This window comes from Lipophrys pholis, assembly GCF_963383615.2.
Source record: "Lipophrys pholis genome assembly, chromosome: 16".
In the NCBI taxonomy this organism is placed as follows: Eukaryota; Metazoa; Chordata; class Actinopteri; order Blenniiformes; family Blenniidae; genus Lipophrys; species Lipophrys pholis.
In genome coordinates this window covers 2,033,815-2,050,431 of record NC_137634.1, presented here as the reverse complement: position 1 = coordinate 2,050,431, position 16,617 = coordinate 2,033,815, and the positions used below count along the sequence as shown (strand labels likewise).

At 45.1% G+C, this 16,617-nt stretch overlaps 1 protein-coding gene across 2 annotated transcripts in view; it reads right to left on the bottom strand.

Moving 5' to 3' along the window:
- Window positions 1–16,617, bottom strand: part of arhgap32b (Rho GTPase activating protein 32b) — a 110,899-nt gene that overhangs the window by 49,209 nt on the left and 45,073 nt on the right. For both annotated transcript variants that reach the window (XM_080483045.1, XM_080483046.1), the window contains exons 3-5: window positions 16,157–16,262; window positions 9,588–9,682; window positions 9,134–9,218 (exon numbers count right to left, since the gene is read on the bottom strand). In XM_080483045.1, the coding sequence (XP_080339171.1) occupies window positions 9,134–9,218; window positions 9,588–9,682; window positions 16,157–16,262 (286 nt within the window). The remainder of the gene's footprint in view (window positions 1–9,133; window positions 9,219–9,587; window positions 9,683–16,156; window positions 16,263–16,617) is intronic.

The following is a 16,617-nucleotide window of genomic DNA, read 5'->3' as shown; positions in this document are numbered from 1 at the left end:
ATTCACACATCTGATGAATTTGCATAGTAAAGACTCAATTCTGCACTTTTACTCACGACGGCATGTCAAGAGTCAAGAGTGTTTTTTTTTTGTTTGGCTGATCAGTACAGAAATATTAATCCTTTTTGTTTCGTTGTCCATGTATCAGGCCCGGGTTAACTGCAATGCACCTGTTCACCACTAGTGGGAGCCACAGAGCCAGACAAAAGGACAATATCAGCAGAACAAGTACTGAAGCACAGATTCCTGAAAATGAAGTATTTGTGTCAAACCCTGAAGGTCAGTTGAAGCTGAATTCAGCCAAAATATTCTTCTCTGATTCGAGGATTTGGAGCCAATTAAAATACTTCGCAAGGGAAATTCTGCAATAGTTTATTTTCCTTATTCAATCTTTTTCAACTCAAATCTGCTCCTTCTGCCCCGAATGAAATAACCCAGGATCTCTGAACCGGTGCGACTCTGCGCCTCAAGTTCAGGCGAATCTGTTTCAGTGAGTTTACACTGAACAGCGGCTCCTTGATTCGATGCACATGCAGGTTGAGGCAAACAGGATTTTCTTTCCAGCAACAAACTGCAACTCAATATAAACCGCATGTGGGCAGCCAGTCCAGCAGAGTTCACACTCAGCCAAGCACTTCGGTTTCCTTTCCGTGCCAAACACAGCGGTTCCATCGTCTCATAAATATTCACCCTCCAGCAACTTTCAGACAATAAACAGACGGATTCCAGTCAACCAACAACTTTGCTATCAAACTTTGTGGCTCCATGAACCAAGACGTCAGCTTCAACCCCGAATACTACTGAAATACAGCAAAACCTCAATTTCACCAGCTGCGTTTTCCTTATTTTACCATATTTGGGAGCTTCACTACTTCATCCAAACAAATAATTTGTTGATTCTAACATGCTGAAACATATTTCTGGTGCTTTATAGAAGTAATAACACACTGGTGCAGCGCGGTGGGATTCAGGGGAGTATAGGATGGAAAGACATAATGAATAATCCAGATTTGTGTCTGCGTCTATCAGGGCTCCACAATTCATCAGGTGAAGATGCAATATGACTTTTGGTAACTTCTCCCGAATAACGGAGCTCTCCCAGTTTTCCCGTTTCCCCAGCTGTGACCCCTCGTCTGCGGGTTCCTCCAGAATCAGAGGAGCAACCGTTTGTTCACTTTGTTGTTTTTGGTCATTTTTCATACAATTTTATTCTCCTGACTCATAAACTGTCTTTTCTACATCTGAAATAATGATGCAAATGACTGAAAATGTTTTATACTCCCAACAAAATGTCTAAAAGTGTTAGTGAGCGCTTCTCACCAGGGGAGTCAAACATGAGGCCCGTGGACCAAAACCAGCCGCTAAAGGTTCCAATCCGGTCAAACCACCGAGCAAGGAGGTTATATTGGATTCATAAAAGTTAGTTTTTTTACATTTCACTCTTTTGCAGCAGAATGTTTCATTAAAATTAACTTTAAGTTGAGCTTGAAGTCATTTTCAGTACCAATTGTTTGCTCTTGCAGAATTATAGACAGTTTAATCACATACACTGTGCGCTGCAATAAATAAAACATTTCAAGTATATTTAAAGGTTAAATTAATATTTTATAGGTCTGACCCTCTCAAGATGAAACTGGACTGTATGTGGCCCCTGAAGTAAAATGTGTGTGACACCTCTGCTTTACACTGAAATTGATTGTTTTTCTTTCACGGGTTAGTTTTATACGTTTCTTTTTTTCATTTGTACAATATTGTAGATTTATATTATTAGACAACCGCTTCAATGTCCCTTTGTCCCGTTTCCTTTTGAGGCTGTTTTGTTTTGGCGAGTGGTGACGTCACGTTGCTGATGAAGTCCTCCGGAGCCAACCGTCCATGAAAACATTGATGTGACATGGTTTCTTTGTTTGTTCCATTGATTTCACTCATTGATCACTTGTTAGCGTAGCCGCCACAGCTAATCTGATTGTAATTTGAGTAATTACCCACTTCCCTTTATAACGCAGTAGTTATCAGGGAGACTCCGCCCACCCTCAGACCACCTCTGGCAGAACAGAGCAGCAGTTTTCTCTGAGGCGGCCGTCCATCGGGAACCGTCTGGTCTTTGTCGGACTCGTTCAAATCCTGAATCTGGACACTTTTATTGGCTCAAACGTCAGAGCGGCTCCCTGACGGATCCCCCCTCTGGACAGGCGCCGCTCCGGCTAAACGGATCCGTGTTGTTCTCGTCACCTTTCATTCTCAGATCGATGATTGTTTTCTGACGGTAGTGGAGGCGCCGGCGTGACGTGAGACTTCATCAGATTCCTTTGTGACCGATGTGTCGCCGTGTTTTCTCAGTCAGACGGCGCCGATCGATAAAGTATAACGTACACTATACCGTTTAAGATACCGTACAATATACAGCCTGGCTACAGGATGACGGCCTTTATAACGCAGAAAACTCCAGAAGGACTTATGAGCCACAACGTTCTGGTTCTTTGACCCACTGAGAATCACAAATCAGCAAAGAAGCATGACAGATCAGTCCGAGGCCGATTCTCACTCTGGACTTGTCCTTGTTTACCGAAAGTCTGCGGATGTTTTCAGCCAGTATCTCTATTCATTGGTGGGATTCCAGATCGTGACTCGGTTCAACATTTTCTACAGACTCCTGTTTTCAATCCATTTCTTGTCTTCAGTGGACGTGAAGCTAAACGACGTCAATCAGCTGCTTCTGGTTGCTTCATGGTGAAATGATCAAATATGGTTCCCATTGAAACTTTAATAAGGGCTGAGATCGCAGTACAACAGAAGTTTTATTCAGCCACCGATCGTCTCCTGACAAAATCTCCTCCTTTATCTTCTGTCTGCTGCTCGTTGTCTCCGGTGGATTTATCACAGAACAAAGAAGAGATTTTCCTCTCGTGCACCAGGAACAAACTTCTTTAAGCAGGTTTTAACAGATTCTCACTTGAACAGATTCTCACCTGCGGTTCTCGTCTCGAGGTTAAAACCCGGCTGGAACCTTCAGGTTCCTCCAACACTTCTCAGCACACTGGCCTCATCGACAGTCCTGCTAGTGAACAAGCGACGTGGGTGTGGTGTCCACTTTCTATTTGTGCGTGTGTTGCACGCGAGTCAATTCACTGAGGTCACCTCTGCACAGATGTGAAGGTTCAACTCCAGGAAGAACAAACCTCAGCTGGGACCTGGGCCGTCCTCCACAGAGCGTCTTCTGGCCGACGCACCAAGCGTTTACACTGCTAATCGATACTGAGCTGTCTACTTTATTCAAATTCAATTTAATTTGTTACCAAGTTTTGACATTCAATAGATTGGGGGAGAGTGCGGCAGCGGCAGGATCGATACGGGCCCGTCCAGAGCAGATCTTTATCGGTGCACTCTGAACTAAAAGGCTGTTTCGCTATGCTACGTTGCACAAGTTGTGCAAAACAGCCCGGAGCGAATCCAATTAATAAGAAGATGGGAGGTACGTTTCCTGAATGAAAGTGTGCGGACAAATTGTCAGGAGCTGCTCAGAGCCGCCGGTGTTCCGTTTCCTCCACAACAGAAACCTCACATTCTGGCAATCTGGAGACACATTCACAGCTCCCACACACATTCACACTCCAGCCACCCGAACACAACACTGTAACATGTAAACAAAACAAAAAACCCAGATACGAGCCAAACAGAAATCACTAAATCACAGTTAATTTCATATCTGAGCCTCACATCAGGTTCCTGGTAACAGAAACTCGGAACATGAGGGAAATTATAAATAACTGCAGATTCAAACCGTCACAAACGGAACATTCGCCTCAATATTTCAGTCTACATATATAAAACAAAGACCCTCCCAGCCTCTAGATGGCAGTGTTGTAAGGAGTCTTTTCAGACCACATCTCCAGTATTACAAGGACAACAAACAACAAGCAAATCAGAAAAAGATCAATTATTTTTAGTAATAAATATTGAAACATCAAATTTGAGCTGTCGATACACGATAACGTGTTTTAATCCATCATCATCATTAAATTATTATATATTTTAACAAAACTAGCCCATCTGAACGACCGAAACACGTCTCTGGAAAAGCATTTGGGGGATTCTGCACACATGGGCAGTTGATCCAGATCGCTTTGAGAGGTGGTCGGCTCCTTCTGGAGCTCGTGACGAGCTGCCGGCTCACAAAGCACTGCGCCAACCACTGCTCGCTGTGGGAGACTGCGCTCAGCTGCTGCAACGCGGGACATAAGAAACGGTCAGACAACTAGTAGGTTTGTCTGAGTCGCTGCTGAAAAATGAGCAACAGGCAACATTAATGTGGACAAATGTTGGTTTGGAAAAAGCGAGATGCTTGTTGTTAACATGACGTGTTAAAGGTGTTTAATAAACATGTTAAGTGCAGATAAATTCCCTTCGGTCTTGAGTCTGTTTGCTCATGTTAATTAAATTGGATTAATAGCGATTAAAAATGAATGATATTTCATTAAAAATTAATGGTATTTCATCCACAGCAAACCGGTGAATAATCGGATTAATAATTTGACAGCACTACGTCAAATGTAACATGACAAGATTTCTTCATCGTCTTTCAGCTGCTGGATCACCTCCACCTTCTCACACACCCATCACCTCCACCTTCTTCACCTCCACCCTGCCGGCTCCATCTACAGCCTCCCGAATCTGACTTATCCCCCTCAACCTCACCCCTCCCTCCGATCTGTCCATCCTGCTCTCGACCCACATCACGATACTTCAGCGTCTGCTCTACTTTCTTACATTGCATGTTTTCCCCTGGAGATCAGGATGTTCGCATGAAACTTTCATCAACACCTGGAAATGTTGATTAAAAGGCTCATATTATACAAAATCCCCAGAAGTGAAGACAGTCTGTCCTCTCTGTCCCTGGCTTGTCTCAGGTTTTAAAAAGTGTGTTGCTCCAAGCAGCCAATCAGAATCAAACCTTATATAGTGTCATCGGGGGTTTAGCCAATCCCAATCAAGGTAGGCCCTCCCTTTGACTCCTCCCACAATTAGGCAGCTCTGCTCTGGCACATGGCACCACGAGAGGAAGTACTTCCTCCTCTTCCCAAGATGGGCATGTGTGGGCGGAGCCAGTCCAGCTCACACAGACACAGCAGATTCTGAATGTAGCTCCTATGATCCAATATTCAAATGGAGGAAAATCAAGGAGGAGCTAGAAACTTAGAATACTGAAGGTTTCTGGACCGACCAGACCAGGAGGAGGAGAACAGGAGGAGGAGGAGGAGAACAGGAGGAGGAAGAGGAGGAGGTGAACAGAAAGAGGGAGAGAACAGGAGGAGGAGGAGAACAGCTGGATGATGTGACCCCTTTAAGAGATAGGTCTTTTGTTTGCATAAATACCCAAATATGATGTTAGTTAGAGAGACAGGAAGTTGAGCCAAGCTACTCTAGTATTAGTTCAGTCGGCTAACAAGTTAACTGATATGGTCAAAAACAAACAAACAAATAAATAAATAAATAAATAAACACAGCAGAAACTTTCCATGAATGCTCATTTGTAGAATGACAGGAACGCATGTAAAGTCTGTTTTTAAGTGATCCGGCGGCACAAACGATGTTTCAAGCCAAAGCCTGACGAATTCCTCTGACCAATCAAGTTAAAACCAAAGCGACGGGCCAGAATTCCAGTGTGAGATCAGCGCGTCGAAGCTCGTCACAGTGACAGTCATGCCCACACGCCAGTCACACGCCCCTTTAAGTGCGTCTCAACCCGGCCGGCATGCTGTCGAACACCGTGTCCCATGTGGACGCCCCAACTGGAATCACTACAAAACAGCATGTCTGCAGCAGCTGCGGGGGGGGAGGAGACGGGATCACAGGCACATTGCGCCGCCTCAATCACTCCAATTACCTTTCTACATCAACTGAGAGCGCCGACACATCTCCGTGTCACAGCGCAGGTGAGGCTTCCTACATGACAACAGTGGGCCATTAGCAGCCCGCCGGCGCCTCGGCTCAGACAATTTCCCCAAACTCAGATGGTGAGTGAACAAAGGCAGAACCTTTAGAGGTAATGAAGGAGCCTCTTTCCCTGCAGCCATTCCGGGGATTTAATACCGCCTGTGAGAGAAAAACGATTTGCGCCGACGACGATAAAAGCTGAACAGAATTATTCCCCTTCGCCAAGACGACCGCCGCTCTAACGCATCGTCAAGACCGTTATAGAATATCTGCTTTCAAAGAACATCGCACACAAAAACAACGTCAATAAAAGTAAAGAAACGTCATTGGTTAGTGCGTACGTAGTCTGTACGTTACGCCAGTGGACCTGCACCGGATTAATAAGAACATTTTTTCACTGTTTGACTTAAAAGCTTCTGGGAGGAGGTCAGAGTTACATTGGAAAAAAAGTATCTTAAAGCAAATTGTACCGGAGCCTAAAGTTTTTTTATTATTAGAAATATATCCAGATAAACATACTGTAATTATTACAAAGGAAAATACTGAGAGACCAACAGCGACAGGACAGATGTTTAGAGAGGATCACTTGTATATTAAAGATTAAACAACATGTCTTTAAGAGGCATTTCATTTCATATATTAAAGATCTGGAACCAACAGAGCAACGGGGATAAATGCAGACCCTGAATCAGAACTCTTCAAATTCTGATATATTTTCTTTGTCTAAATTTTTGTTATTAACTTAAATATATCTAGAATTCCCATTTTCTAGAAGAGTCTAATTTTAATTTGGGCAGATTATCTTTAGATTAGGCAGGAGAAGCACTTTTGTTCTGATTTCTGATGTTTTTTTTTACTTTTTTTTTTGTGTATTTTGTTTTTTTCTTTTATCTACGGCAACAACTTTTCAAACACTTATAATAAAAAGCAGCCAGGTGGACACGAAATATGAAAAGCATTGGCATAAGAGTAAAATTACAAGAGCACTTGTACCCAAACATAACTTCAATTACTGTAATCTGAGTACTTATTAGTTACTTTAAACCAACTTTTTATTTGCCCTCATTATTCCAGTTTAATGACGCAGCAGCAGCGAAGCTGTGTTTTCTTTGTACAGTTGGTTTCATTAATCTCTCAGGACACGAATAAAACATCACTGGATCGTATGAAACACGTTCAGCTGATCTGTCACGTCCAATATATTTGTGACGAGTGTTTCATTAGTAGACAGTAGTATTAGAGAACGTACGTCGCATAACGCTGCAATGTGCAATAATGTAATGAAATTTTCAACTCATGTAATAACCACGCATTCTGTAATAACTTCTTACATATCCTAACAGTTATTACAAATGGTAGAAATGTGTGGTAGAAGTACTGATTGGTTGTAATTTTAAAAAGAATCTACCAGCCACAACGGCAGGTGATCTTAACCTGAGTGAGATGCTTCATTCTCCCGTCGCTGTGCTGGCAGGACACGAGCAAACGCAAAGACGGACGTATAATCCTAGTCCAGATAAATCTTCATTTGTTTTGTCATTAAACATAGAACCATGTCTACAGATAAAGTCTAACATTTATTACATAATGCACCAAATTATTAGATGTTCTTCAAAAAACGTGGAACAGACACATTTTGTAGTAACTGTTGCAGTAAGTAACAAGTAATTACAAAATGCGGCGTTATTACACAATGAGTTGAACGTTTATCCTCACATATTGAACCATTATTTCATAATGTGGCGCTACGAGCCTCGTGTAGAACGTGGAGGTAAACTGGGCCGCCCTGCTCTGGAGAACCATCCAGTATTTATGTCCCGTCACTCAGAGGCAAATAAATAATATATATTTGTTTCATTTAACAAGCACACATGTTTTTAGATAAAATACACAGAGTGACATGAGGAACAAATACTGAATCAGTTAACATCAACCCAACCCAGAGAGAGAAGTACTGAGGAGGAGGAAGTGTTTCCCTCCTCCTGGCTGACTGCTGCCCCCTGCTGGCGCCTCTACAGAAGGAGAATTACTGTTTTAAAGAGGAAACACGGATTGTTTGACACACTGGCTTCCTGGAGCTGGTCCCAGCCCGCACTATGTGCTGCTTCAACAGTGGATCCAGAGATCAGTCCGTCCTCCATTTTAAGGACTGCAGGACTCACCGGGAATTAAAATAAAAAAAGAATCCAATCACAGCCTCGAGGCCGTATTGATCAGCCACAACACTTTAATCAACGTCTCTCACGAGCAGCGAAACCCTGCAGTGATGTGAACAAACATCCAGTCAAACACACTGAGCAGTCCTTCTCCTCTGCTGACTCATCAGTTCATCCTCCAGCTGGAGGTGTCGCACTAAAGTTCACGCTCTGCGAAGGAATTCTGTGTGAGAGTTATCAGATTGACGGGGGAGATTAGAGGACGCACACACAGCGATCACACACTCACCAGCTGCTGCAAGCTGGAACTTTAGGAGAAAAGTCTCACGGTTTCTACAAAAACGTTGAAATTCTGACCCGAAATTCCTCCAAGGTTCTCCTGAGGCTGAAGTTTCATTGTTTATGACACAGAAACTTAAATAATCATCAAACTGGTGTGTTTGCATTATAATAGATATTTGACCGTTGCAGTTTGATAATCTATATCCAGTGGAAAGCTGCTGACATTTTACTGTTGAGTCCATTAAATCAGATCTGAGATCTGATTTAACGTCGTTCATGTTTAGGAAAGATTAGATTAATTAAAACAGACTTGAGAGTCAATAAGAAAAGCCTGACATTGGTTGTGTATCAGGTCCAGAGCAGCGTGTTATTGTGAGAGCGGTCAGACCGTCGCCTCTCTGACCGGCCATGAGAACCCCTCGGTGTTTGCTTCTATTATTCTATTAACAGCCCCACAGCTGTGACGGCGAGGAAAGTCTTGCAGTACAAGATCCTCGCTTACAGCTTCCCGTCCCGCCCGTTTTCTCCTGATACTCCAAATTCAAGCGTGAACAATCCGTTGTGATGAGGGTGGATGAACAATGACAGAGACTGCAGACATTTGGAGAAGCTCTCTAACTAAAGTCAGACGTGAAGTGGAAACACCGTGAGTCACGTCTGAGCAAACTGAAGGAAACCTTAACGGTGACGCGCAGAGAGAGACGACAGCGTCACGTGGTCATGCTGGAGGAGGAGCGACGGAGGGAAGCTTCAGGACCTACCTGGATGGTGCCAAAGTCCACGTTTTCGTAGTGGAAGTGAGCGCACTCTGCCAGTTTGGGGAAGTGGCCCTTGGTGAAGCACAGCCTGCGGGGGACACACACACACACACACACACACACACACACACACACACACACACACACACACACACACACACACACACACACACACACACACACACACACACACACACACACACACACACACACACACACACACACACACACACACACACACACACACACACACACACACACACACACACACACACACACACACACACAGAGGGTTTAGGTAACACCTCAGAGCGTGCGCCACTCGTAGGAAGAAACAGAAATAGACTCGGCAACCAGAGGAGAAAATAGAGGCCGTAAACAGCCTCTTAACAGCAAATAAAGAGAAGATGAAGAGCGAGGAGCCGACTGGAGTGTGTGTGTGTGTGTGTGTTCTTACTTTTTGACATTCTTGACCTTCATGCTGGCCGTGCTGCTGCTGCATGAGCGCATGAGAGGCTCCGTCCTCAGCTCGGGGATCTCGGCGCTCCTCGCCTGTAAAACCACAAACAAAAACATGAGAGCTTTACACTTTCATCTTCATTTCAGCTCTGGTCGCTCTGCCTGACGGCGAGACACCTGGCTGCAGCAGCGTCTCGCCGCTCAGCTCCTGACCGCAGCAGCGTCTCGCCGCTCAGCTCCTGAGGAAACGGTCCAGCCTGCTCAACACGCTCAGAGTTTGTGCTCAGGCTCTTCTTCCTGGAGGTTCCAGCAACATGTTGCACTGTGCAGCTGTGAGGGATCGGACCTCCTCATCAAACATCTGCACAAACTTCATGAAGCTTCAGCGTCACACTTTCATGCCGTCAAGTGACCGAGCAGCATCTCATCTGTTTGTGAGTGAACGTGTCGCTGGACGAGACGGAGGAGCCTGATGGAGAACGAGAACCTCAGAACAGAATTTGTTGTGTGAGAGGATGAACGTGACTTCTTACAGTTGGAGCTGCTTCAGGCCACCAAGGAACATGTTCTAGTGAAGCTGCTGGAGGAGTGACACCGAGCTTCCTTCCTTTCTCACTCTCATGTGTCTCTAACATCTCTTACAGCCTCGTTTCCACGCCGCGGTATCTGCCGGTTGAGTACGTTAAGGTACGGGACGGGTTCTCCTGCAATTCCACAGGCAAGGGTTGTGGATGGTACCGAAGGTACCGTAACCAAACGTTACCATTCTTCATCACCCTTCCGTTGGGGTACCAGGTACAGAACGGGTCCGATAAGGAGCAAAACGCAGCCTTCTTCTGATTGGGCAGTGATTTACACAACAATCCCCTAATATTTAAAAATCTCATCTGCCGTATGAATCCTCTGTTGTTTACATATTACACTTTGTGCACAATGGATGTTTCGTTAACTCGTTTTTCTTCCGCGTTGGTCCAGAGAGGACCGAGACTACTGTTACGTAATGATGTCATAAACCTGCGTCGTTCACAACCCCACCTGCGTTTTAACCAGACTCTCCGTGGTGAGACCGCTTTGCTCCACCGTACACAACCGTCACTTTCCCACATATTCTCTCTCTCTCGGCAGAATCTGAAGCCTCCTGCCCTGATCCGCCTGCAGCGAGTGAATCTCTGTCTCGTCTGTCTGTCCTCCTCTTCTCTTTCACCCCAACCGGAATACCAGGAAGTCTCCACCTGAGTCTGGTTCTGCAGAGTTTTCTCTTTCCACAGTGGCTTAGGTTTCCTCATGTGGAGCTGTTGGGTTTTCTCAGTGAGAAATGACTGTTGAATTTGGTGCTATGTAAATAAAGTTTAATTGAATAATGTAAAGCATAGACAGACTTCAGTAGATAACAGTACTGTATTGATGAGCAGCAGCTCCTTAAGCAGGATTAAAGCTCCTTGTCGGAATCCTTGCTGGAGGTTCCTGCGGCGCAGAGTCATTTACAGTTCAGCATCAGTGACGTCTCAGCTGCTCAGCGCGCTGAGTTTATTAACGTTTCAGCCTCTTTTTGGCCGTTGAAGCCGATTTCAAATATTGTTTGTTTGCTCATTTCGCCCCAGAGCTAAAACGCGGGTCAGTTTACGGTGTTTTGTCACATTCAGTGACAGAAACACAGAAACATTCTCATGACAGCTGCGTGCAGAGGAGGCCTGCTCCAGGGTCAACAGCCATGTTGATTGGTTGATAGTATATTTTGTAGGAGAGCATCTAATACGACACACCATGATCCGAAATACACACGAATAATTAATACATTTTTACCACTAGTTCCATGCAGCGAGGTAAAGCCTCCTGTGTGTTAACCCTGCGATGAACTCCCCACCAACAGGAAGTGATTGTTTATCTGACCCGTCTTCAGCGTTCAGGAAGATCCGAGTTTCTATTCTCGAGATCTCACGCTTGTTTCCAACGCGCCCATCGAGTCTCATCTGCCTTTAAAATGCTTTTACCTCGACTGATCGTCGTTACTCATCTCACGCGAGCACCGAAGCTCCCAGGCTCAATCAACACTGTGCGATACTCGGATACAAGCAGAGGGCTTCACGCAGCAACCCGGCGCTCCTTAAGAGAGCTGCTAACGTCCTTTATTAAGCCTCAATCAGGCCGAGAATGAGCAGCAGATGTGGACGGCACAGCGTCGGCAGAGTGCCGCCCATCCAGTTAACCACAGCAGATTTTAATCAGCGCCTGTATTCACCGAGGACTTTCTTCATTTCGACAAGTGAAATTGTCGGAAGCCACATGGAAAAACATAACAAGCGAAATGACGGCGAAGGGAGAAGAAGAGATGCAAAATCAATCTGTGGCAAATTTAAAGCAAAGAATAAATAAAAGTGAGTAAATCCAGGAGCTGCTGGTTTAAAGAAAATACTGTTTCCATACGCGGCACACATGAGGTCTGACTTTTAAGACTTTCTGCATGTTGTAGTCACGTCTGGAATAATTCCCTTCAGTGACTTAATGCTGATTTACTACAAACGGGAAAAAAAATCCCATTTCATATTTACACTCCAACATTTGTTCTAGAGGCAGACAAAACATTTAATAAATGTTTTATGTGTAAAACATGTAAGTCCACTCATTGATTTGCAGAATTGAGTTTAGATTGTTAATAATTAAAAAGCCCATAAAAAACAAATTTAAAAACACGGGGAAATGATTTTATGGTGAAGGGAAGTTGCACATTCCACTCAATACTCCATGTACTATATGGATGTATACTAATGTATAGTACTATATGTACTATACAATATACACACACACACATATATATATATATATATATATATATATATATATATAAAATCTACGCCTGTTGATCCAGGATGCTGAGCCGCCTCCCACAATGCATCCCCGGTGCCACGTGTCTCCCAGGTAATCAATGCACGTGCGCACGGCCAGAGACAACGTGATCGACGAGCCCGGGACACTTTGTTCCAGTTCTGATGCTCAACACGTCCGTTGGAGGTGGACGGGGTCAACGTGAGCTGCTCTGCAGGGACGAACCCAACGATCTGGTGGCTTCATATCAGAGGCAGCATCAACGTCTGCAGCAGTGATCCGGGCAATTAGCTGCTTCCACCATGGCGCTCAGTGTTTCATGGAGTAAACAGGAACTTTGAAGTCGTCACGCCGCTGGAGCGATGAACACCGTGAAACCAACACTTTGCTTGTGTTTGTTTCTTTATCGTTCACAAATAAATATACTTGATTAGAAAATATATGAAAATGAAAGGGAGCAATAGCTGAAAGATCAATGTCATAGAAATGTCTTGGACTATTGAATGATATTATAGATGAGATATATATATATGTATATATGTGTGTAAATGCATTTTTAATTATTGTTCCAATAATGTTGTTTAAATGAGGACAAAAAAAAAAATCTGGATTCAACATTGAAGCAGGAAACGACCAGGTGAACGACCCTCGCCTGCTCTCCACCGTACCTGTCCTACAGGTGTCGAAACCAGCCAATCACGTGGCTGCAGCAGAAATGTCTTCATTATAAATGTGTGATAAAAGCTGCGTTAAGAAGCGAGATGTTGGTGCGCTCGCCGGCACCATCTCCCACGGTGCAACAGGGCGTCGCTGTGACAGTTTCCTCATCACCTCCTGGAACCACCGGAGGCCTGCATAATGCACGACGCTTCAGCACGCCGTCCCTCCGCCATCAATTATTAAACAAAGAATAGCAGATATGCAGTATTTAAAGCCCCGCCTCCGCAATCAATATTCATCAGCCTGGTGGAATCTCTCTCTCTCTCTCTCTCTCTCTTTTTTCCTCTCTCTCTCTCTCTCTGCGAACACTGGCGATGGAGCTCCAACCACGCGCCGACCACGGGTGGCTCGGCAGGTTACCATGGAGACGGCCTCATTTTCACCGTGCTGTTGATGCAAGAAGCAAGGCCAGTCACACACACACACACACACACACACACACACACACACACACACACACACACACACACACACACACACACACACACACACACACACACACACACACACACACACACACACACACACACACACACACACACACACACACACACACACACACACACACACACACACACACACACACACACACACACTAATGAATGAGCTCTGGAGTGGAAGTAAACAGACGACAGATGCTGATCGCATGTGTTCGGAGTTGGGAAGTGTGGCGGCTTCAGGACGCCGAGCGTCGTGAGCGCGTTCGTCACCGGGGGTGCGACCGTGTTACGACAGCAGCGTTTTGGAAGGCAGACAGAGGAAAGGCGTCCGGCGGCTCGCGATGACCTGACAAATGTCCGACACGATGAGCACAACAACACCGAGGCGTGCTGGGAAACGCGTGTTCACACAGCTGGCCTCATTCCTCATGTTGCACTTCAGGGTTTCACTAAAATTACTTTCCACCCAGCAAACACGGAGAAGCTGTTTTACACACTGACCTTTCATTCAGAGCTGGAATCACGTCGGCCTCCTCGACTCTCACACAGTTCACCTGCAGGAGTAACGGTTTTCTTCACATTGTAGGATCGTATTGATCGGATGCTTTAATTCTAAATAACTGGTGAGTCTTCATATCAAGTCTGCAACTGCCTGAACTGTTACGTTTAACATTTTGTACATCACTTTAATTCGTATGCTTACATTGGAATAAATTCACTTAAAGGGGTGATATTATGTAAAATTCCCTTCCTAAAGGTTCTCCAGCAGTACTACTCGTCCCCATACCTGGACTGATGTCCCAGAAGTGAAGACAGTCTGTCCTCTCTCTCCCTGGCTTGTTTCAGGTTTTAAAAAGTGTGTTGCTCCAACCAGCCAATCAGAACTCAAACCCTATACAGTGTCATCGGGGGTATAGCCAATCCCAACCAAGGTAGGCCCTCCCTTTGACTCCTCCCACAATTAGGCAGCTCTGCTCTGGCACATGGCACCATGAGAGGAAATACTTCCTCCTCTTCCCAAGATGGGCATGTGTGGGCGGAGCCAGTCCAGCTCACACAGACACAGCAGATTCTGAATGTAGCTCCTATGAGCCAATATTCAAATGAGGAAAATCAAGGAGGAGCTAGAAACTTAGAATACTGAAGGTTTCTGGACCGACCAGACCAGGAGGAGGAGGAGAACAGGAGGAGGAGGAGAACAGGAGAATAGGAGAACTTTACAGATTTCTCCTAAAACATTAAAAGGAATCACAGATCAGCCCCAGATGTTTCCTGCTGCTGCTTCCTCTGCAGCCATCCAGCACCCCGAGGTGTGACAAGACAAAGGTTTTAATTTTGTTCAAACCCAATGTCATTCATTTTATTCTCAATAATAATGGTGAATAATATAGATCTATTTTAATCCTTTGTGTTACCCTTTGAAAAAGTTCCACCTTTAACTTCTTCTCCTGGAGGGTTTCGACTCTTCTGCAGTTATAAAAACATCGAACACGATTTAATGAAGGAATCAAACTGCAATCACGCGAAATATTGATGCACCAGAAACGAGCAGCTCCTCACGCCTTTAGTGTTCGCTGCTTTCTGTGTCCACTGGATTAAAGTGAGTGGATATGGATCGTCTGTAGTGGAGCTTACAGCGAAGGTGGAGAGCAGAAGATCGAATTAAATCACTTGTGTTTGGACTGTGGGGGGGCGTTCTTCACAGGCCAACTCCCACAATACAAACTAAACTTGGAGTTTTAACCTGAGGAACTGAAGCACGGACGTTTCGTGGTTTTCTGCTCGCGGTTGTTTCTGCAGAGTGATTTCTCTTTTCCATGGCCGCTGCAGAAGGAAGTCAAAGGTTCAGGGTTCTGGCGCTCGAGCTTCGAATTCCCTTTACCTGAAGTAGAGGGTTTGATACATAAACATAAGGTCTGTATTTAGCACTGACTAATGGAGTTCCTCATGGTTTGATGACAGACCAGCGCTACCTTCGTTAGAGAAAGTTAAACACTTCTCATCATTTATGGAGATGAGCACATCCCAACAGAGGGTCTGCTGTGGCTGTCAGTCTTTTGGAAGATGCCAAGTCACACAACATTTTCAGGTGAATCTGGTGAACATTCATTCACAGAAAAGTTTCAATAGTTTCTCTACATGCTTCACTCTTCGCCAATCAAGTGGAGATTTACTACACCATCATCATCATCATCATCATCTGCATAAACCAAGACAAATTTCTTACATACAGTAGATACTAGGACGTTTACATCGTCTCCGAATGCATGCATGGCTGTTAGCAGAACTCGGCGCCAGCTCGTGGTCCGGAGTTAAAACAACAGCGTTTTCAAGCTTCCAGTCCATCGTTTTTGTAAAAGACCCGCCCCCTTTAGGTCAAGGTCCTCGGGGAAGAGCCGGGGAGCTTCAAGGACCGATTTTCAACCCAGCTCAGGTGCCACATACTGGCTGGCAAGCAAAGCACAAGTCACACTTTTGTCATCTGACACCCTGATACCCATATCATGAGGTGAGGAAGGTGACTCCCAGAATACATCGGTGTGGTGAACTCAGGATCACCATCGTGTTTGGTAGTGAGTCTCACCATGGCACTGATGGTCTCCTCCCAGTCCGGCCTCTCTCTGGGATGGATGTGAGCCAGTTCAGGCACAATGTCGTCCTCCTCCAGGTGACGTCCAGGCCTCAGGCTCCTGCAGCCAACACACACACACACACACACACACACACACACACACACACACACACACACACACACACACACACACACACACACACACACACACACACACACACACACACACACACACACACACACACACACACACACACACACACACACACACACACACACACACACACACACACACACACACACACACACACACACACACACACACACACACACACACACTTCATTAGGTATGTTTCCACTGAGTGTCAGTTTCCCCTCATGATCCCCCCGGTGATCACTTCCCTCGATTAATTGTTGAGCATAAAGTGATCGTCACAATTCGATTAGCAGGAGCAAAGACCTTAAAAACTTCA